Source organism: Triticum aestivum, chromosome 6A, assembly GCF_018294505.1.
Source record: "Triticum aestivum cultivar Chinese Spring chromosome 6A, IWGSC CS RefSeq v2.1, whole genome shotgun sequence".
NCBI classification, from domain to species: Eukaryota; Viridiplantae; Streptophyta; class Magnoliopsida; order Poales; family Poaceae; genus Triticum; species Triticum aestivum.
In genome coordinates, this window is record NC_057809.1 from 612697461 (window position 1) to 612721023 (window position 23563).

At 45.2% G+C, this 23563-nt stretch overlaps 1 protein-coding gene across 1 annotated transcript; it reads left to right on the top strand.

The window, feature by feature from the left end:
- The first annotated feature begins 13142 nt into the window (after positions 1 to 13142).
- LOC123131380 (phragmoplastin DRP1A-like) lies at positions 13143 to 23344 on the top strand. The gene is made up of 13 exons (XM_044551071.1): positions 13143 to 13352; positions 16730 to 16793; positions 16878 to 16982; positions 17095 to 17196; positions 17318 to 17368; positions 17440 to 17501; positions 17692 to 17782; positions 17948 to 18012; positions 18130 to 18324; positions 19351 to 19420; positions 21429 to 21679; positions 22336 to 22664; positions 22903 to 23344. The coding sequence occupies exons 1-13, from the start codon at positions 13224 to 13226 to the stop codon at positions 23117 to 23119; spliced, it is 1731 nt and encodes a 576-aa protein (XP_044407006.1). The 5' UTR covers positions 13143 to 13223; the 3' UTR covers positions 23120 to 23344.
- The last annotated feature ends 219 nt before the right edge of the window (positions 23345 to 23563 follow it).

The window sequence follows — 23563 nt, forward strand, 5'->3', positions numbered from 1 at the left end:
TCACAGACACCATCTTCATTGTCATCACTTTCACCATCAGCGTCATCACTATCGCCATCAATATCATCAGGTGTGTTGCTGAAGTCATCAGGGTAACAGACGCCATCTTCATTGTGATCATAGTCGCTATCAACATGATCAATTGTGCCCCTCTATCTATCCTCCTCATTGTACATGAATTCCTCTTTATTACGAGCTTTGAACAAGCCAACTAGAGCTTCTTTTGCTGTCGACTGCCTCCCGCACTCTGGGTCTGGGATCCATGTAAGAGTATTTGTCTATGATGCAAGCATAAGGACCAAGGTCAGTCTCGTGCGCTAACATCCATCGATCCCTCCGCCAATCCATCTCTTGAAGGCATTGCTTTTGGAGAACCTTCTTTTCAGTCCGGATGTTGTCTTTGGTGGTGGTTAGAGTGTTACTACTGCGGATGATAGATCACCATGGCAGGGTCTTTTTTCTTTTTTGTTCCCGTTTTTATTTTCTTTTTCGTCGTGTGCATCCTGAATGTTTTTAAACATCTTATTGGTGCAAAGACTGGGTATAATTGATATCTATTTGATATTAATATATTCCTCTTTAAAAAAGGGATAAGTATATTTTTCGTCCTCGAACTCTTTCAAGAGTTTAGAAATCATCCCACAACTCAAAACCGGATAGTTTTCGTCTCTCAACTATCAAAACCGGATAGTTTTCGTCCCTCACACCGTTTCGGACGGTTTTCGTCTGTCATGAACAGTAAACCAACGAACAGTAAATTCGAAAAAAATAGCAAAAAAATCTGAAAACTTGTGGGATCAAAGTTCCTCGGGTGTGCAAGGTGCGTATAAATTTTCATATTGTTTGGAATATGTACGTCGGTGAACAATATGAAAATTTATACGCACCTTGCACACCCGAGGAACTTTGATCCCACAAGTTTTCAGATTTTTTTGCTATTTTTTTCGAATTTACTGTTCGTTGGTTTACTGTTCATGACAGACGAAAACCGTCCCAAGCGGCGTGAGGGACGAAAACTATCCGGTTTCAATAGTTGAGGGATGAAAACTATCCGGTTTTGAATTGAGGGACAATTTCTAAACTCTTGAAAGAGTTCGAGGACGAAAAATATACTTATCCCTTAAAAAAATAGGTAGTACACGAGGCAAATCAAGGCTAAGTCTGCGTGCGTCACTCCTCGATCGGTCTCTCTCGTGTTTTCTTTTTGGCTGCTCTGCTTTTTTCTCGTTTAATAAGAAAGAGATAAATGAACCTAAAAAATGATAAACGCACGCACGGCCTACCCTTGGACTTTTTTGTTTAGGGGTCCGAGCAAAATCATAAACGCACGGTGCTTGCTTTTTATTTAACACAGTATAAACGCCGCTCATATATATATGTGCTTATTCACTTACTCCTATGAACACACACGCTTACTTTATCCCTATGAGCACCTTCAAGAGACTGAACCGGCATATCATCTTGAGATTCTATAAAGTCACCGTAGGCGTCTCGTTGTTGGCGGGAACGTCTCCTCTCACTGAAAGCGCATCACCGGAAATCCTGAAATAATGCAAGCAACAGGACTTGAACCCTGGTGGGCTGGGGATACCACTGTCACTCTAATCATAGGTTGGTTCGCGGTGCTTGTTTCTGTTTTTGGACGTCCATAACTGGGAACGTTCGTTGGGGAGGGTGGCAGTTGCAAATGCTCAGCTGACAGTTTTAGTTGCAAGGGAGAGGGAGAGCTGGCAGTTTCTTGAGGCCACATGGTAGTTTCTCTCCGAGAAGCAATTTTCGTATAAAAATTGTCGTCGTTTGAAAGATGGTTCACTTGCCATCTCCCCTACAGCAAACGTTTGCCAGCTACCATTACCGTTTACTTTCTTTCACCGATCTGCCTTTCTTTCGTTTTCTCATCTCATTTCTTATTAAGAGATAAATGCATGGAGCGGCGAGATTCAACCTTCAAAGCGACGCCAAGTGTTTCATCTTTCATTCATTTTTTTAAGAAAAGGAGGATATACCCTCGGTCTTTGCATCTGGCAATGCACGTAGACATTTTATTAATTCATATTTCATTCATGGACCACATCGTCTCTTTTCTCTCACTCTCATTCAGATTCCCCCACCGGCGCTCACTTGCTCCATTCCAGACCAACCTCACCGCGGGGGGAGGGGGGCAGAGTATAAGAGGGACCTGGACGAGCAGGCCTTCCATGGACGCGACAAGAAGCAAAGGAGAAGAAAAAAACCACATAACGGACATGCCCAAAGCAAGTCTATTTCACCCATCTCTTTCCATTTAGAAAGGAAAGCATCGCCCTCTACCAACACCATCGTTTAAGGCCTAAGTCCTAAGTTGCACGTGCGCCCCGCACATGGATGAATGAGTATTCCTTGTATATATAGAGAAGGTGGCGGCATGGTGGAGAGAACAAGGAGGGGTGCAGTCAACTGTGTGGTTCATCGCGTGTCGCAGATCAATGAGGTGGAGCAAGTCACACTCTTCCTCCCTGGCTGGTTGATGGGCATCCCTAGACAGTAGACACACATTCATTGCTTTCATTCACAAGAAAGGGAATTGAGTGGCTCAGGTACGTCATTTAATGGGCTTCATTTCCAAGAGCTTATTACTCTGGTTTAAAATTTAGCGAAATCATTCAGGCATTGCCCTGCCAAGAAAGACATTCCATTTACCAAAATAATGAACCTCATGGTTCAAGTTTTGCGATATTCTTAGTTAATTAAACCTTAATGAACTAACTTTGGCCAGAATATATGTTGCTTCCATTCATCTTGGCTATTAAACTACTTCACTCTAACTAGACCAGATGTACCTACTTTTTTTCTTGACCATTCCTATCTCCCTATAGGTTGCTTCCATCATCTTGGCTATTAAGCTGTTTCACTCTAACCAACCCAAGTGTACTTCAAATTCCTTGCATCATATTCGCTACTTAAAATCATGATAAATTCAATCTATACCGAGTCCCGTTGCCACCAAGAAAAATAAAGGTTGATAAACAAGCATAAATAACAAATCATGTACCTCGTTTGGGGTATCAAACATTGTACATACATGGAAACTAAGTAACATTCTACAGCCATTCCAAGCCGGTGCAATGAACTGAACCATGTCGCCGGCCTGCATGGTGGTAGCGATGGTTGTGCCTCCACTGTTGAGTGCCGAGGAGCAGTGGTGACATAGGTAGGCGAGGATCAAGCAGCAGCTAGGTACCTAAGCAGGACGACAACGTAAAGGGAGGGGTGAGAGAGAGTAGCGACTGGGAAGGGGGTGGCGCAACCGCGCGAGTGTGGGGACAGCTGTTGTCCTACCCGTGCTAGAACCCTAACCCCTTTTGAATTACGTTTTTTTTTCATCGACGACAATTGTTGTCTCTGGTGCACGGGTCCTGCAGGGCCTTAGCACAACGATTTCCTGACTAACTACTACAATAGGGTTTGCTCGGATCCGGTGAAGGAGGGGCGGTGATGGTGACACACTTTCGACCTTTACTTCCGGTGTTTGTTGTACTGCCATGACTAGATCAGAAATTTTTCCTGGAATTTATTTATCTCTTTGCAGGTTAAGAACCACATGCAGCAAAAAAAATTAAAAAATGGACCGAACTTGTGTGAATTATTTCCCACAGCAACAGTAAAGAACCATGCGAAGAGAACAGAACCACTGATTCTTTGCAAATACACGTAGTGGTCAAGTGTGATGCTGAATAGAAGAGTTAACACGGATTGATGAATCGAAGGAAGTAACCACATTCAACAACGCTGAACAATTGCTCTGCAACTCTGTGGTACCAAACAGATACCACTTTTTACAGTAGATACCAACTGATGTGTACATTGTGATGTTCAGAATTTTATCTGTTACGTATAATTTTATGCCAGATTTTATGGCAGAACCACATTTCTAATTCTAAACTCATTACGAGAACAATCGGCACTACAGTATAATAATACACTGAACCTGAAAAAAAACATAACAAATACAGTTTGCGGTCACAATATATGAAAAGACTGAAACAACTCTCGACCAAAGTAACAACACTTCTAACACAGCAGTGAGCACTGTGAAATCAACCACCTTTTTTGCCTCACGTAAAAGATCTTTTTGCCTCAAGCGGTGAGCACTGTGGGTACTCCATTTTTGCTACACGGCCAGCCCTCATCGCACCAAAGTGAAATATGGCAAACGACTCGATCCCAGCTATGAATCTCCTCTTCAATGAGACCCTCTGTCTTTTAGTCTAGGGGTACCTGTTAGGCTTCTCCTCGTGGTTGCCGCACTCCAACCTACTATATAGGAACACGTCTGCTAGCTACGTACCAGCAACAGGAGCAGCTGGAGGGGGCATGGTCTTGCGTCAGACAAAGGATGCCTCATTTTCGGTGCCTGCAGGGAAATCGCTCATGCAATAATGGTTTGGAAGCCGAGTTGGCGCGGCATGTAGGGAGGGGCTCGAACTGGCCCTGCACCGTACTGATTTGCCCATTCCCATCAAGATGGATAGTGTGGAAGCTGTGAACATGCTGAACCCTCCGATAAGGAATCGTTCAAGGTACCGCGTGCTCGTTGAGGAGATCAAGAGGATGAAGGATGCCGAAACTAGGGAGATCTCTATTACTTCTGTTAGTCGCTCGCAAAATAAAGTTAGCCATGCTCTTGTTGCTTACGGTAGGAGTACCTTCCTACTGCAGTATGGTTGGGTTCGGGTATGTGTGACATTGTAAACATGGTTCTGGCTGATTTGCCTCCTTGAGTAATAGAAATCTCCCTTTACCGCGCACAAAAAGAAACACGTCTGCTAGATTGACCGCCGCCACCATAACGCGTCTGACATAACTCACAAAGTAGTCTTTAGATTCAAAGCCAATCAAAGTTTTAAATAGCCGGCTATAGCCAGCTATAGCGGTTTGAGCAGGTGCCGCTATGTGGCATATAGCCCGCTAAACTTGCGAAATAGCAGGCTATAGCCTCGTTATAGCTGATTTGAAGGGCCACCGCTATTTGACATAGCCTGCTATTTAAAACATTGAAGCCAATGCTTGCGGGTGTGGCCAAACTGTACTGTTGGAATTCTGCTGCGGCCAAGTCCCACTCTACACCCTTGTTCACTATATGATTCTTCTTTCCTCCTCTCCTCATCCCTTTTTGTTAAACACGCATGATCCCATTCCCATACCTGCATGCCAGAAATTAGGACAGAGATAAAAAGTGAGTTATCAATACAGCAGACATCTTTTGTATCTGGTAAGAAAATCTTGCAAAACCTTAAGTCTTAAGCCTGTGTGGGAAAAAAGAGATCTTTAGGTAAGAACGTACTGTCATGTATAGCTCCTTCAGTAAGGATGTAGCTTCAAGAATAAACATTGTCCAAGTGAGATCATACCCTTTAGGAAGATTAGCTAGATTAACAAATCTTAGCTGGCAGAAGACAGATGCCATGCATCGCGTCAGACATTCTGGCTACACCCAAATCTGCAACGAATAAGCATATGGTGAGATGGGCAGAGAAGAAGTGAAGCCACAGCTCGCAAAGGAACAATCTTGACGTGCCTTTTCATAATTAAATCCCAACTTCAGATCTCGTATAGAGGTACAGCTAAGAAACTCACTTAACTCGACCATCCTGTTGTAACTAAGGGCGAGATTTGTGAGGCTTAGAGCCTCTAGCAATGCGACATGATCAATAAAAAGTCGTGCGTCAGCAACCCTATCCCGGTTTCGATCCTCTAATCGAGCCCTTGAAGTTCAAAATGGGCTCCACTCCCCTCCATTTCATCCTGGATGCTGATCATCATCATCAAGTCAGCATCTTGGCCATCCAATACGACGAATCGATGAAGTCTTTATGAATGAATTCATCAAGCTCTTTGTCTTGATGCTCCTCATCTGATGAACCCGACGAATCCATCTTTTTGTCTACAAGAGAATCCAAAAAACTACTCAGACATTTTGTCGACCACATAGAGGGCAAGGTGTATGACAGGAAGAGCAAGACATACCACTGCGACGTATGGGCGGTGACCATGTCCAGGGCGGTGAGAATGGTGGGGAGTATTTTTGTGGCAGTGCTAGCGGCGTTGTGGGGTTGGGATGGCGATGGAGCTAAGGTGGCGGCGAAGCTAGGGGAGGGTGAACGCAGACGAGGGAGATGAGAGAAGAGGAAAAGCGTAGGTCATATTGGTCGGGGGGATTGATGGACGCACTTGCGTGCGTCTGGGCCTCCTCATATCCGCCCTAGATATGAGATGGATACAAGGGGTGCCGATCAGCTCGGATGTCTAGGACCAGTTTGAGGGGGGCGGCTTGGTCGCGAATTGTTGACCAGTTAGTGACCGGACGTATATGGCCAATATAAGGAGCCTAATTGTAGATGCTTTTACTTGGGCTATTTTTTCAGGGAGAAGCTAAGAGCATGATTAGTTGGTTACTGGAAATTGGCTAACCAACATTTTGGCAAGACAAAAATTTGGCTACCAATTGGTTAGCCGCCAACTTACTTTGACCATCTCACAAAATTTGCAAAAAATTGGCAAATCTTGGGAGTTGCAATATTTTGGCACGCCAAAATATTGTCTAGCCAATTTTTGGGGTGATTCCTATTTGACGTCCGTGAACATCAAGCGGGCGTGGCTTCGCTGAAGCGCGGCCTCCCGACGCCCCAGTTTGGGCCCACCCACGGTTCCTTCGATGTTTTTTTCTTTTTCTTTTTTCCTTTTTCTATTTCTTTTCTTTTCCCTTTTCTTTGTCTATTATACAAAGTTCATTGCGTCTTACAAAAATGTTCATCGTATATTAAGAAAATATTCATAGTATACTACAAAAAGTTCATGATGTATTATAAAAATGTTCATCGTATATTAGAAATTGTTCAACAAATATACAAATGTTTACCTTGTTTTTCAAATGTGTTCAGCCTATAGTACACAAATGTTCAATGTGTATTAAAAAATTATTCAACATAGGATACAAAATATTCAATGTGTATTCAAAAATTGTTCAATGTATATATTCATATTTTTCAAAATAGTTTATCATATATAAAAAATGTTTATCATATAATACAAAAAACTTCATCATACATTATTAAAATGTTCAGCGGATTAAAAAACAATACAATGTGTACTTTTCAAAATGTTCAAAATAAAACTAACCAAAAACCGATCCGATATAGTAAACCGGATGCTACAGTTTGGACCGCCACAATGAAACCCATGTGCGTCAAATAGAGGGTCTTAATTTTCGGCTTCCAACAAAATCATGCTGACCCTATGGGCCATCTGCGGCCTAGAGTTTGGGCCCCCACGCCGCCTCGGGCCAGTGCACGCGGGTAACTCGTTGTCTCAAACTTAAACCCTCAGCGAATTAAGATTTGGAGTGAGAATTGACGTGGAGTGTGAATTGACGTCTCCCCTAGGCGAAAAACCCTAGGGTTTCGATATCTTCCGGCGGCCACCGCCGGAATCCTTTATCTCTCGCTCCCTATCGATCTGATCGGCGGTACGGGGTCCGGGATTGACTCCCTTTCGATCGAAAAGTGATCTACCTTGCTGTTCTCGTCAAGGAGAAGGCGGAGTCAAGCGAGATAAGATCGGATCGGGGGGATGGCAGAAAACGCGAGGTCGCAAAAGATGCAGGGAGAGGAAACTACAGATGAACTGCTTGCAAGGCTCACCCTGCAGGAAGAGGAGGAGGATGACTTCATATGGGAGGAAGAATTGCCGGACATGGCGGAACCGGCGAAGTGGCTCGCGATCGCAAGGGTACATACACCAAAAACCTTCAGCCCCAATGCTTTGTATGGGGATATGAGGGCAGCATGGAACCCGGCTCGCCCGGTGGTGTGGAGGAAAATCCGTGATAATCTCTTCACGTCACAGTTTGGTTGTCTGGGAGACTGGAACAAGGCAATGTTCGAGGGTCCATGGTTGTTCAGAGATCAGGCAGTAATTTTGGAGGAGTACGACGGGTTTAAGAACCCAGAATCGTTCAGGCTGGATAAACTGGCTGTCTGGGCACAAATCCATTGTCTCCCTGACAAATTCTTAATTGAGCCTGCAGTCAAAGGTTTGGCAACCAGGATTGGAGAGGTGCAAGAGGTTCAATTGAAGTTACCAGCAGGCTTTTTTGGTGAGTTTGTCAGGGTCAGGGTGAAGCTTGACATCAATGCTAAGATAAAGAGGTTTGTCACGGGGAAAAAGGGAGAAGAAAGGGTCAGGTACCGGGTCAAGTATGAAAAGCTACCCGTCTTCTGCTATAACTGTGGAGAGTTTGGGCATTGGCATGAGGAATGTGGAGATGGCGAGCATGATGAATCAAAGTTTGAGTGGGGAGACTTCCTGTATGCGGACACAACCCGTTTCAGGCCTGCAGGACGGGGAAACTTCACGCCACAACGCGGAAGGGGAGGAGGTAGATCAGGTGGACGTGGAAGGGGACGTGAAGCTTATAATCCTAATCAGAGTTGGCGCTACAATGCGCGCCAGCAGCAGCACGATACAGATGAACCGGTCGCGATGGACAGAGAAAGAGGAGACGAAGCTGGCACAGGCAAAACCCCTGTGGCGGAGGAACTTGATCAAGGTCATAGCCAGCTTGCGAACAAAAGAGTTTCTGTTGAGAATGGTGCCAGTTCGTCTGAGACGGACGGGGCAAGAGGGAATCAGTCGAGGGAACTGGCAGTCGCTCAGGCACTAGTCCCTCCCCTCCCCCCTGTCTATGTGTCGCCTAGGAAGGAGAGCAAGAGGCCAAAGAAGGCCAGGGCTGAGGATGATGTGGATACGATGGCAGGCACAACCGGGAGCAAGAATGGTCCAGTTGAAGCAACAACACCCAATGCATCATCGGCGGGCTCCCGCGAGGAGTACCGCCGGGCACAATGAGTATCCTGAGTTGGAACTGTCGTGGGGCGGGCAAGGCCGCGACAGTTCGAGAACTACGCGATTTAGCGCGTAACTTTGCCCCTACCTTTATTTGTATTGTTGAGACTCAGATAGATAAAACAAGGGTAGAAAACTTAGCAGGATCCATTGGCTATGATAATGGCTATGCTGTAAGTAGTGAAGGAAGAAGCGGAGGTTTAGGGATTTTTTGGAACAACCCAATAAAGATTGAAATAATTGGTTATTCGGCTTACCATATCGATTGTTTTGTGGAAGAACCGGACAGGGACAAGTGGAGATTGACACTTTTCTATGGCGAATCACAGACAGATCTACGTCACAGGACGTGGGACACGATGAAGGGGATTAGCACCTTGAGTGAGCTTCCATGGGTTTGCATAGGGGATTTTAATGAAGTCTTACGCCCGGAAGAACAAGTGGGCGTTGGGGAGAGGAGCAATGCGCAGATACAGTGCTTCAGGGAAGCGACCGATGTGTGCATGCTTATGGACATGGGTTACCAGGGGCCTTTTTGGACGTATGAAAAGAAAGAAACTGGAGGCAGTTACACCAGGGTCCGTCTAGATCGGGCACTAGCCACGGTGGAGTGGAACGAGATGTTTCCAGAAGCTCACCTCAAGCATCTAACAGCAGCCACATCCGATCATTGCCCCATTATTCTGAACTACCAAGGGACATGACCACCCAACAGAAAGAGAGAGTTCAAGTATGAAGTTATGTGGGAAACTCATGAATCCTGGTCTGAAACTATTCTGTCGCGCTGGACAGAAGGAGGCCGAGCAGCGGCAATGGCGGACTTGAGGGCAAAACTGGAGCATGTAGCACAGGATCTAGGGAGGTGGAACAAGACCACCTTCGGTTCGGTTAAAAAAGAAATCACAAAACTTAAGCTTGAGCTCGAACGACTCTGAAATGACCCTTCGAGGACTGCACCGTCTCGTATTGAACTAAAGATCAACGAGAACTTGGTAGAGTTGTATCACAGAGAGGAGCTCATGTGGAGACAACGATCGAGACTAGAGTGGCTCTCGGCGGGGGACAGAAACACTCGTTTCTTTCATCTTCGGGCCAGCCAACGAAGAAAGAAAAACATGATCAAGGCACTTATGGACTCGCTGGGGGTGCTAACTGAGGATCACTCAGAACTCAGAAATATGGTGACAGAGTTTTACAAAAATCTGTATACTTCGGAAGGGGTGTCAGGTATGGAACAAGTGCTGTCACGGGTACCCAGGAAGGTCTCTGATGAAATGAATGCTATGCTTCTAGCACCTTATAAAGCAGAGGAGGTAAAAACAGCACTGTTCCAGATGATGCCAACTAAGGCCCCAGGCCCCGATGGATTCCCAGCACATTTTTACCAGCGGCATCGGGATATTTGTGGAGAGGAAGTGACAAATGCAGTTCTGAGGATTGTGAGAGGGGAGGAGGATGCTGCGAGTATCAATGACACCGTCTTGGTACTCATCCCAAAGGTTCTCAATCCAACCCAACTCTCACAATTTCGGCCAATAAGTTTATGCAATGTAATCTATAAAATTGCCTCGAAAGTTGTATCCAACAGGCTAAAAGTGATCCTCCCAGACATCATATCTGAGGAACAGTCTGCGTTTGTTCCTGGCAGACTGATAACTGACAACATCATCTGTGCCTACGAGTGTCTGCACTTTATGAAGAGAAGCAGGGCTAAATCCAATAGCTTTTGTGCTCTGAAGCTGGACATGATGAAAGCATATGACAGGCTAGAGTGGCCTTACTTGCGAGCAATGATGGAGAAGCTGGGTTTTGCACAATCTTGGGTGCAGACAGTAATGGGTATGGTTCAGTCAGTCTCTTTTTCGGTTCTTTTCAATGGAGAAAAGTTAGAAGAATTTTTTCCGAGCAGAGGTATACGACAGGGAGATCCTATCTCTCCTTACCTTTTCTTGATTGCAGCAGAGGGCCTTTCGTGCCTTTTAAAGACAAGTTCTACTTCGTCAGGGTTTGAGGGTACTAAGGTGGCAGCGTCCGCACCACCTATTAATCATCTTCTGTTTGCTGACGACAGCCTGCTATTTTTCAAGGCAAGTGATCAAGGTGCGACTAGGGTTTCAAACCTTCTCGAAATCTATTGTAATGCTTCCGGTCAGAGAATCAACCATGCAAAATCGTCCATATTTTTTAGCAAGAGGTGCCCGCAAGCTCTACGAGATAGTAACAAGCAGATTTTGAATGTCCAGAACGAATCGTTGAGTGAACGATACTTGGGAATGCCTACAGATGTTGGACAGTCCAAGATGGGCACGTTCAAGTACTTGCGCGACAGAGTTTGGGAAAAAGTAAAAGGTTGGATGGAGAAGTTGTTATCGGCAGCAGGGAAGGAAGTGCTAATAAAATCGGTGGCGCAAGCTATTCCGGTTTACTCCATGGCTTGTTTCAGATTACCCCGAGGCCTGTGCGACAACATCAATGCTATTATCCGCCAATTTTGGTGGGGTAGTAAAAGGGGTAAGAGAAAGCCCGCTTGGGTCTCGTGGGATGTTATGACAAAACCGAAATATTTGGGAGGAATGGGCTTTAGAGACATCGAGATTTTCAACCTGTCCTTGTTGGCTCGGCAAGCGTGGAGGCTGCTCGATGATCCACTATCTCTTAGTGCAAGAATGCTTAAAGCAGCCTATTACCCAAATACGGAGTTCATGGAAGCAGAGTTGGGTAGTAACCCTTCGCAAATTTGGCGAGCGATATTGGATGGAAGAGAGATATTGCAGCAAGGCCTTATCAGGAGAATTGGGAACGGGGCGACAATAGACATATGGAACACAAACTGGATTCCCAGGATTGGGCCGATGCGGCCGATCACCTCTTTAACGGATAACCCTCCGTCTAGGGTGTCGGAGCTGATTAACACTACGGCGACCTGGCGCGAAGATGTTATTTGGGCAACCTTTCTGCCTTTCGATTCTGAAGCGATTCTGTCCTTGCCCCTGTGCACGAGGCCGATCGAGGATTTTTGGGCTTGGACAGGAGAGCGAAGTGGCAGATTCTCGGTAAAGTCAGCCTATCACTTAGTGCAAAACAAAAAGGAGCATAGGGAGAACTGGATGGAAGAGAATGCAGGCGCCTCTGATTTTCGCGATAACGGTATAGCATGGACTGAATTATGGCACACAAAGGTACCATCCAAGCTGAAGGTTTTTCTCTGGCGCTTAGCAAGGCACTCGATGCCTACAGCGGACCTCCTCCACCACCGAAATATGTCTACAATGAGAACATGTGCGCTGTGCGGGCGAGATGATTCCTGGAGACACGCTCTTCTGGAATGTACAAGCTCACGGTGCATCTGGGCACTTTTTGATCAATATCTGGTAGAACAAATAAGCCTGAATGATGAGACCAATGCAAGAAATTGGCTCTTTAATCTTCACGATGCACTGAGCCAGGAGGAGTATACTGTTTTAGTGGTGACACTGTGGGCCATTTGGCGAGCAAGACGTAAATCGATCTATGAGGACGTCTTTCAGAGCCCCCAAGCCACAAATTAGTTCATCAAAGCCTATTTGAGGGATCTTCAAGTCATACAGGAGCCAGGGCCAGTGAGAAGGCAACAAACTGCTGCACGACCGACGCGCTGGCTTCCTCCCATGGATGGATGTAACAAATTTAATGTGGATGCCGTGGTCGCGAGAGGCCGAGGGGTGGCGGCTGCAATCTGCCGCGACCACAGTGGCTGTTTTCAGGGGGCATCAGCAATCGTGACCAGGGGGATGAACGACCCTCCAACCTTGGAATCCCTAGCTGTAAGGGAAGGGCTTGCACTTGCGGATGATCTAAATGTGCAACATGTTCACCTTGCTTCGGACTGTAAGGTTGTAATTGATGATCTCAAGCAAAGGAATCCGACTAGATATGGTGCTATCCTACATGAAATCACGGAGCATAAAGCCACTTTTGGGGTTTGTAATATTGTGCATGAGTTTAGGAGCTCGAATTTCGAAGCTCACAATCTAGCGAGGCATGCTTTGAAGTTAGGGGTGGGCCGCCATGTTTGGTTAGGACACCCCGGCAACTTATCTTTTATCTCTGTAAACATTGATGCAGTTTAAATAAAGCTTCGCGAGATTGTCTCAAAAACAAAAAATTAAACCCTCGGGTTGTCTCAAAAAAAATACTTAAACCCTCGGGGCCCTAAAAAAAACCTTAAACCCTCGGGAGTCCGGACCCTAACTTAAACCCTGTACGGCCTGAGCCGATAGTCTCCCGTCCCCCCCCTCTACCCTTCGATCTCACCCCTCCGCGCCGCCTCCCCCACCCGATCCGATCCAGCGCCGGCAGCGATGGAGGACCTGACATCCCTCGTCAACAAGCTGCAGCTGGCCAGCACCACCCTCGCCGACAACGGCGCGGGGAGCGCCCTCCCGACCGACTGGGACGAGCTACCCTTCATCGCCTTCGTGGGAGCCCAGGTGCGTGCTCGTAGAACCACGCGATTTTCTTGTGCAGACGCGGTTTGGAAGTGGGCAGTGGCACCAGGGAGCCGTAGAAATTGATAGAATACGATCAGAACTAAGAGTGCATCACAGTCGTATTCGTCCACTTGGGGCAGTAAATAAGTAGCATTACAAGTGGGAGAGAAAGAGAGAGAGGAATACACGTTCAAAAACAGTACCGGTGATTAAAAGTGCATGCATTGCATTCTCTTATAATGCACCAGGCGCCCTGCACACGTACTGCATGCATTGCATGCATGGGTAAGCAAAGACTAGGTCTAGCTAGCAATTAGGGAGGCGGTGTAGAAGCGGCTGCCTGGTCAGGGGATTCCAATGCCCTGGCATTTGAAGCAGCCGTGGGAGAGGGAGGGGGAGGTGGAGCACCGCCGTAGGGGGGCATGGCGGGGGAGAGTCCGGAGTGGGTTGTGGGCGAAGTCACGCATGGGCGCGGGCTGAGGAACATGGCCGAAGGGGAAGATGTACTCGTCAAAGACTACGTAACGGGAGAGGAGGACCCGATTCCTGAGAGGGTCGAGACAGTGATATCCTTTATGATCGTTCGGATAGCCTAGGAAGAAGTAGGGAAGATATCGAGGAGCGAACTTGTTGGGGGTGGTGGCGGCTGTGTTGGGAGAACACAGGCACCCAAACACTCGTAGGGGATTGTACGAGGGTGATTTAGCGTAGAGTAAGGGTGGGCATAAAAACCGAGGAACTGAAATCTGAACCGAAACCAAAAAAAAATTAACCGAATTTTCGGTTATATAAATGACTGCATCGAAATTCGGTTGGCACGGCCAAAAACTGAATTTAATTCGGCCTATATAGGTTTCTGGGCTTCAAAACCGAACACATCATTTTAATCGATTTAGCCCAGCAGGCCCACTGTGGCGCTATCTCACCCTCAGCCCACCATCTTAGCCTGCCCTAATAGGCCCTTTTATCCTGCCGAGTAGCGAGTCTAAGTCTCCAAACGTGCCGCCGCATGTGGAGCACGAACAACACACGACCTCGCTAGCGCCGCTGCCGCTAGACATGGTGCGCAACCGAAGGTACGTCGGATTTGAGCATAAGGGGAAACGTCCAGCGGTATTTTGTATGGTTATCTATGATCAAAAGATAGTACTTATGGCCCAAGATACTCGAAATGGGAGCAGTCCAAAGATCACAATGCATTATTTCAAAGGCACTAGGGGTGGAACTAGTTGAAGGGAAAAAGGGTAAACGAACATGCTTGCTGAGTTGACATGCACGGCAAAGGCTATCATAAACTACGTTTTTATTACATTGAGGGAATCCTTTATTAGAAAAAGTCACGAGAACCGGATGGCCAAGACAGCGGTGCCACAGATCGGTGAGCCGAGAGACAGTGGCAGCGAAGGCGATGGAGGGAGCTTCTGGTGGGGCAGCGGGGAATATGGGGTAGAGCCCCCGTCACTGTTGCATTGGAGCAGAGCTGCCTTGGTGATGTAATCCTTCACAGTCAAACCAAAAGGATGAAATTCTATCAAACCATTGTTATCAGCAGTAAAGCGATGACAACAGATTTTTGATGATTTGAGGTGTGACTAGGACGTTTTGGAGATAGAGAAGACGATTGGGATTTGGGAATGACACTGAACCAACGTGACTAACAGACATACTATGACCATTACCAACGAGTACCGGAGGATAATTTGATGTCAAGGTTACCTGTGAGAGCATACCTAGATCCAAGGCCAAGTGGGTGGAGGCGCCCGAATCGGCAATCTAGCCGCTGCTTGAGTTTTGGAGCGAGAGGTTGTGCAGGGCCACAATCAAGCCAGCGTGATCAACGCCGGATGCGTCTAGAGCAGGCGGCGCCGATAGGTACTGCTCTATGGATGCGGTGGAGGCGCTAGCGGTAAACGGGCAGCTGCGGCCCCCCGGGGAAGAACGTCAGTGAATAGAGGCTGTATGCCAGCCCCAGTACTAAAACGGCGAGTCGGTGGCGAAGGCTTGGGGCGGGTATGATTCGAAGAGCCCGGTCTAGGCAAGCGGGCGAGGCGGTGGAGGGAGGGCGACGGGGTAGGCGTGCACATAGCTTGTCCATGGACTACAGGAGGCCCTCTGGTAGCCACCGTTGTTTGGTGAAGCGCCGCGCTTGTTGTGGCCTTGGTTGGGCGAGGGAGTGCCGGGGTTGCAGCTACCCGACCCAGCGCCGGACTGCCAGTTGTTGTGGCCACCAGAAGGACCACCAAAGATGCGCCGGGAGCAGAAGGCGACCATGAGCGGCGAGAGCGGTGTGGTGGCCTGCAGCAAAATCACCTTCGGGGGTCATCTCGTCCCAGAGAAACATACTTACGACGACATCGAACGGGAACGGCGTGACAGCCTTCTCAATGATCTTGGCAGTCATCCCATGGCGATCGCAGTTGATACTGCGAGGGAGCTGGATTACCATCTCGTCGTCGTCCACCGGCTTGTCCATGTTGCGCAGCCTGTCGCCAACCGACTTGAGGCGGGCGCTGAAACCGGAGATGGAGGAGTCGCCTTGACGGACGGCGTAAAGCTCTTCGTCTTCAGGTGGAATTGTCGCGAGCTCTTTTTATTGAGGAAGAGCGCCTCGAGCGACAATCACAGCTAGTACGCAGTGGCCCCCTGGTCCTAGACGAAGGCGACGAGATCCGTGCTCATGGTGCCGTAAAACCATTTCTTCATGGCCTTGTCGATGATCTTCCATGATGGGTCGTCGCGGTAATCATCGAAATCAGGGGAGACATGGTTAGCGACATCATATTGATCCATGGTCTCCTCCATGAGACCACGCCAAACGGAGTAGTTGGTGCCCTTAAGGTCGAGCACAACAGGCAGATGGTTGCGGATGTTGGCCCCTTCAACGTGGGTGGCATGGCCATGTGCCAGGTTCGCAAAGAAGCTGGGGACTAGTGGGGAAGATTGTATAGGAGAGGCGCAGTGGCGACCGGTGGAGAGAGGAGGTCGCTGGGAGATTTGGAGTAGTAGGAGGAGAGCTGGCCACCGGCGCCGTGGCCGCGCCCGGCCGGCGTCTCTGTGGACATAGCGGAAGCCAGAGAGTTGGATCGATAATCTGATACTATGATAGAATATGAGCAGAACTAAGAATGAATCAGTCATATTCCTCCACTTGGGGCAGTAAATAATAGAGAGGAATACACGTTCAAAAAGAGTACCTGGGATCCTTCATCTAAGGAGGCGCCTGGTACACGTGCTGCACGCATTGCATGGATAAGCAAAGACTAGGTCTAGCTAGCAATTAGGGAGGCGGTGCAACTGATTTCTAACAGAAATATCCCCTCTCAGTAGCATCAGTGAGCCGTAGAAATTCCAACCTAACTCCTCTAATTATTTGATAGGGTTCCGGCAAGTCATCAGTGCTTGAGGCTATTGTTGGAAAGGATTTCCTACCCAGGGGTCCAGGTATTTTCTTGAGCTCGTACGGTTTGGTGTTATCTGCATCTATTTTCAATTGACACGTTGTCTTTTTATTTGATTTGTGTACAGGCATTGCAACCCGCCGCCCTTTGATTGTGCATCTATTTAAAACTGAAGAAGGAACAGAATATGCAAAGTTCTTGCATCAACCCGACAAAATGTACGAAGATTTTGGTAATGGCTCTACTTTCCTTTTTATTTTATCAATGTGATGCTGATATCATCATAGTATTGAAATATGATGGCTCAACTTCGTATTGTGCTTATTATTTTGCAATTGTTGCAGCTGAAGTCGGTACGGAGATAGCTGATGATACTGACAGAGAAACCGGCTCTCCCTATGGAATATCATCTGTCCCCATCCGTTTAAGCATATTTTCCCCAAATGGTAAGATATTCAGATCCTGTACTATTGTAGTACTGCTTTATCAAATATCAAAACATTCACGTTCTCAATTTTTTAATTAAAAATATGTTGCTTGTTGACCTTGTTCACTTTATTTTTGCAGTTGTGAATCTGACTCTAATTGATCTTCCTGGGCTTACAAAAATTGTTGTTGGTATGTGAACTTGTGTCTTTTGAGGTTCAGTTTGTTCATTCATTAATTTCCTATTGGCTTATGCTTATCAGACGACCAGTCAGACAGTATAGTTCAGGAAATTGAAAACATGGTTCGAGCATTCATCGAAAAGGTATTTTGCTGTAGCCTGCTTAGATGATGCACATTAATATTTATTATGACATGCACTGTGTAAAAGCAAGTGTGTGGTGTGTGGATATGCTGCCGCTCAAAATTCATTGGCAGAGGGTGCATACATGTGTAATAATCCACTTTGGTGCTCTCATGGTAACTTGTTCAGCATTTTGGAGTTTTTTTTTCAGCCCAATTGTATCATTCTCGCCATTTCTCCAGCCAACCAGGATCTTTCAAATTCTGAAACAGTCAATATTTCACGGGAAGTTGACCCAAAAGGTATGACTTTGATGTTGCAGTCATTGAGCTTGCTTTAGGGGTGCTCAAGCAAAAATTGCGTATATGAAGCATATTATCATTTCATTCGTGACAGCAAGTTGAGTAACAAAATATTTGATTAATGTGATGCCGATGATGAGTACGTACCACCTTTTGTTGATTCAGGTGAAAGAACATTTCGTGTGCTCACTAAAATTGATCTGATGGAGAACCGAGCAAGTGTTGTTGATGTAAGTGAGAATTTTTTGCGTAGTTACGCTATTTTCCTTACTATGGTGTCGTAATCAGATTGTTGGCCATCATATATTTGTACGAACAAGATCCTCTCATTGAGATTAGTTGTGCAGATACTGGAAGAAAGATCTTGCCGGTTCCACATTCCATGGGTTGGTGTTGTCAACCGATCCCAGAAAGACATTAACAACAACATGGACATGATTTCTGCCAGGCGTAGAGAGCGTGACTATTTTGGTAACACACCAGAATACAAGCATCTCGCTCATAGAATGGGATCGAAACATTTGGTCAGAAGTTTGGGTAAGGTATGCCCCTTTCTTCTTTTAAGATAGAAGTTAACATGATCTTTGGAGTTCCTAGCAGGAACTAGCAATTTTAGATTATGTCCGATTTTTAATTTATTTGGCTTGTTTACTGCCACCTCATGAGTTCAATAAACATCTGGAGTAACCTATTCTGTTTTTTAAGTTCTTTGTCAAAGTTTTGAATTAGTACCATTGTGTCGTTCTGTGAAGTACTGATTCATTTGCATCTTTGCTAAACTGGCCACATGTTCTTTGAACAATCCACCTTCGATGTCTTCCGTTTACATTTTATCTGCTAGAAAGAAGGTGTTATTCTTGAGGTTTCATTGTTTTGCGTGTTGTGGCACCTGACACTTATGACCTGTTTTATCAGAGCTTCGTTTAATTTTTAAGCATTTGTACTCTATTTCCTAGAGTGTATTAGTACAAGATCATATGTTTAGACTACTTCGTATGTTCTGGGTTTTTTTTGTGGGGGAAATGTTCTGGTTCATCTTTGAGGTCTGCAAGACGTTTATTTGTAGCCATAGATCTGTTCGCAATTATGATCTAGACGCTAGGATCTACTTGTACCAGCAAATTTCCCTGTCACGGTCTTACCTTTGGACAGGCACTTGCAGTGTTTGATTTTATCTTCTGTTTTAATTTTAATCAATTTCACTAGTTCAGTGCCACATTCTGTGTTAGCGGGTTAAGCCATTGTGTTGTCGTATTACGTTTTTTTTTGCTGGGCGAGTTGTCGTAGTATGTTGAAGTTCTAAATCGGTTGCCATTTTTTGTATGGATATTCATTTGCCTCTTGCTTTTATTTGCTATCATTATGTGATCTTTGGATTTGCTAGATGAACTATTTTTTTCATTGTGTTGCCTATATAGTATGGTTGTTAATTCTTGTAGGATCATCCGTTTATTTGTTGAGCTTAGTTTGATGTCCAAAAGCAAGCATATGCTACAATTGGTGGATTGATTTTTATTCTAGTTTGTTATGCTGATTCAATCTTTCACTTCTTTTTGGTGTATATGCAGCGTTTGGAATCTTATATTAAAACAAGAGTAGGTGGTTATATGTTCACTAAAAGTTCCATCAAATCTACAGGTGATTTCCTCCTTTTTTTTTCTTTTTTTGTTCAGCTAATGGGTACATTACATGCACCATTTCCAAATATGATTTCTGGTTTTGCCATGTGGTTATGTTTTAGTGCGAAAAAGTGTTAGCTTAGTAGTGGAGCGAAAGTCGGCTATAATAAAAATTTGAGTCATCCCTTTCAAATTAATTATATTTAAGCCATCCAATTTGAAGTTTACTAACCTCCTACAAATCATTAATCCTGGATTAACTAGCATGCCATGGTAATTTTCCTGCTGGACTCGATTAACTAGTTCATAACTATTTATACAACTAAATCAATTATTTGGGAGCTGTGGTCACACACCTTTGTACCGGTAGCAGGTGTTGTAAGGCCTATCTTCTGCACCGGTGCTAGCTGACCTGGTACTCGATTTTGAGTTTATCACAATTCATCTGATTTTTAGAACAGAAGATATCGTGTGTGATGCCTATATTTGTAAATTACGGGAGCACATTTTCTAGGTTCCTCCTCTTGTAGCCACTTCGAGCAAACTCAAGATTTTTGTTCACCTTAGTTATTCAATTCTGAAACATTCACAGAGTAAGCTCGCCTGGTATTAGGACACAAAAGATTTCCCATGGTTGGTATTTATCATCATGGGGATATTTGGGGTTTATTATTGTGGTATTGCATGTCCAGTTGGTACAGGTTGCTCTACTTCTGTGGGGTTATTGGTTTATTGTGTACCTGGGTGTCTAGTTGGTGCAGGTTGATCTACTCCCTCCGTCCCGTGATATAAGAGCATTTTTTACACTAGTGTGGTGTCAAAAACGCTCTTATATTATGGGACGGAGGGAGTACTTCTGTAGGACTTTAGGATGGGTATAGCATGCTCCTTTTGATTTCATTGAGCTGTAGATGCGATGGCCTATGTTTTAATGTGATCAATGCATGAGTGTGGTGTCAAAAACGCTCTTATATTATGGGACGGAGGGAGTACTTCTGTAGGACTTTAGGATGGGTATAGCATGCTCCTTTTGATTTCATTGAGCTGTAGATGCGATGGCCTATGTTTTAATGTGATCAATGCATGGGCTCACTTTAAATGACTGTAGCATTACCAAAAAAGGCTTTCACCCCACTTTATATATAAAATGACTGTAGCATTAGCAAAGTTTAGGTGATGCTCGGCCTCATCATGTAACTCCCTGCCAGTTCCATGATATCAACCAATGTTGTTCCATTTTGCTTCTAATTCCGACTGGGATGTTGGTACTTGTATAATTCTACAATACTTTGTATGTTGTCCATGTTAATCTGGGTTATGTGCATCTGGGAAGGTGATGACGGTCCATAATGATCAAGGCTCTATCTGGATATGTGGTGCACAAAAGTGTTAGCTAGGGTCTGACCTAGGGCCACAGCATTTGTAACGTCAAGTGGCGGAGGGTGCATACATTTGTAATAACCGACTTAGGTGCTCTCATGGTAATTTGTTCAGCATTTCACATGGTTTGGGGTATATTCTGTTTAGATTCTTTGGGGATATAGATGGTAAAGCTCCATTGCATGCAGTTGTACTTGTACATGTACTGCTCATTTCCTTGTCATGTAATCTTCACAGGCTTCATGGGACCACACCCTCTTTTTTATTCAATGTTGTTGAAATGGTTCAGGTTGGATGGCTACTGTGGTGAATGGCGTAATTGGTAGTTAGATTTTCCGTTTCGAAAAATAATAATTGGTAGTTAGATTTGTATTTGCGTGGTATGCATATTTTTTTATCATAAAAGTTTGGAAGCTTGCTTTATCTGTTTTGAGGATATCTGACTCTTTCAGACATTGTCCCAGTTGATTAAATAGTTATGTATGTTTATGATCGCTGTGCTGCAACCCGGGGGGGGGGGGGGGGGGATCCGAAATACTGGGAATTTCTGATGTTTTGCAGTCACAAAAAACAAGCTGTACTAATTGTCTTTCTATTATCTGAGTTGATTAATTGTGTGTCACTAATTATCTTCTTCTCTTATGCAGTGAGAAAGAAAAACTGGCTGCAAGGCTATACACTCAGAGCCTATGGTACATTTCCCACATACCACATACGTACGGAAGGCGGGCCACATGATATGTACTTTGAATGCACAGTGCACGTGCAGAACCGCAAGTTCATTTCAGCAATGCTTCACCGCCGTCGCAAAGATGCGGAGGAGGACGCTGCGGATGTTGCCTACACAGCATTGATGGGAAATGAGACGCTGGAGACTTTACTTGGGCTGCTTAACAAGGTAAGCATTATCACGATCTTCTTTTGTGATTTAAAGGCAAGTGACACACATGCTTTAATTGCAACAAAGCATCATCATCTTATGTGTGTAAATCTATGTTCGGACTTTTAGAGCTGAAAAGCATATTCTATGCATGTCCAACATATGCAGATCCTTATTCTAATTCAATAGTTGCAAACAAAGAATTTGATGGTATGCATAAGATTTGCTTGTCAAACCTATTTGATTAATAGCAAAATTCATTTTCCATATTAGTGCCTAATCTATGTATTGCAAATAGTGAAGATGCATCCCTTCAAGCATTATGAGCTAATACCGTCACACATCATTGCGCATGAACATCCTAGAGCGCCTTACTCTGATAAGACATATATGTACTACATATCCAAACTACAACCTTCAGTTTTCATCCTAGATTTGTTTTAAGTGTTGGATGCATGTATTATTCTGTAAAGAAGGTGTTTTCCTTTGCTGCCACTATTAAACATGCAGGACTAATCCACAACATTATTAGTCTTGGTTGAAGTTGTTTGGGGTGTACACATAATATCCTCATCGAAAGGTTTTGTCGCCTTTGTCATAATAAATTGTACATGCATGTTCCTAGAATCACCCATCGCTACATAACATCAAGTCACTCTTACTCTTCTGTACAGGATACAATATGCAAGGTTGGCCTTCTGCTACAGTACGCACGCAAGAAGAAGGTTGCAGACCCAGTATATGTGTCGTCCTCCTCCAAGATGGCTGTAGAGAGCCAGAGGACACTTTGGCTTTCCACGGTTGTCTTGGAAGACAAGACTTATATCGGGGAGGTTGCAAATACAAAGCGCCTATCAATTCAGAAAGTTGCTTCCGCAGTCGCGTCCTCCATGCTGGAGGTTGGAGATGACTTGATGATCCAGTTGCTTCTTGCCAAGAGGCTCAAGACCGAGGTGCCCAGAAGAAAGAGAGACCGAGGTGCCCAGGAAGAAGAAGATAGATTGTACTCCCCCGCTCTTTTTTACTCCATATATTTGATTTGTGTCAAGTCAAACTTTGCAAAGTTTGACCAATATATATTAAGAAAATATGAACCTCTAAAATACCAAATATATATTCCATGACACTACATTTCGTAATGAATCTAAAAATATTGATTTGACATTGTTAATGTTGATACTTTTTTTTATTAGTTTGATCAAAGTAGAGGTACTTTAACTTCGAACAAAATTTATATGCAGAGTAAAAAAGACCCGAAAGAGTAGTTTGTTGTCGGGAAAGGCCCCCCTAGGGGAAGAAGTAAAGGAGGAGGAGCTTGTGGGCGACTACGGTGCGGCAGACGCGCCTGGACTTGGCGAGGGGACGGCATTGGAGGTAGCGGAGAATGTTGAGGAGCACGGCGCAAGGGAAGCAGATGGCATTGCCGTTGCCATCGCTCGCGTCCATCTGGCCGGCTAGCAGGGTGCTCGGAGAAGGCGCACATCTTGCGATCAAACGAAGGCGAGTAGTATAGGATAGGCGGCAATCGATCGAGTTGTGTAAATAGTAACACTGGCTGCTGGTTGAATTTGTTGTGCATATTGATCTGGCACGTGAGTTGGTTCCGAGTCCATGTCCAACACGTGTTTTGGTTTTGTGTCAGTTGAAGCTTTTTTTTTTCCTCGTAGATAATTACACCCTTGTACTCGCTGGCATGTATCAATATGATCCTCAAACTCGCAGAGTGCTGCACTACTGTCCTCAAACAGGAGAATACGCTTCAATACGGTCCTGACTACATCTCCCGCTACTCTTTATAATACTTGCCATACAGGTGTGAGTCCCGCATGTCAGCTTGTGTGAGGGAAATCTCGTAGAGAAAATTGCAAAAATGGGCTTTGAACTTGAGACCTGTTCACTAAG

Bases quoted from the DNA above. Each gene is read 5' to 3' on its own strand.
- LOC123131380 (XM_044551071.1), top strand. From the start codon at position 13,224: ATGGAGGACCTGACATCCCTCGTCAACAAGCTGCAGCTGGCCAGCACC. The intron at 16,983-17,094 runs GTAATGGCTCTA...CAATTGTTGCAG, and splicing joins CAAAATGTACGAAGATTTTG to CTGAAGTCGGTACGGAGATA. The intron at 21,680-22,335 runs GTAAGCATTATC...TCTTCTGTACAG, and splicing joins TACTTGGGCTGCTTAACAAG to GATACAATATGCAAGGTTGG.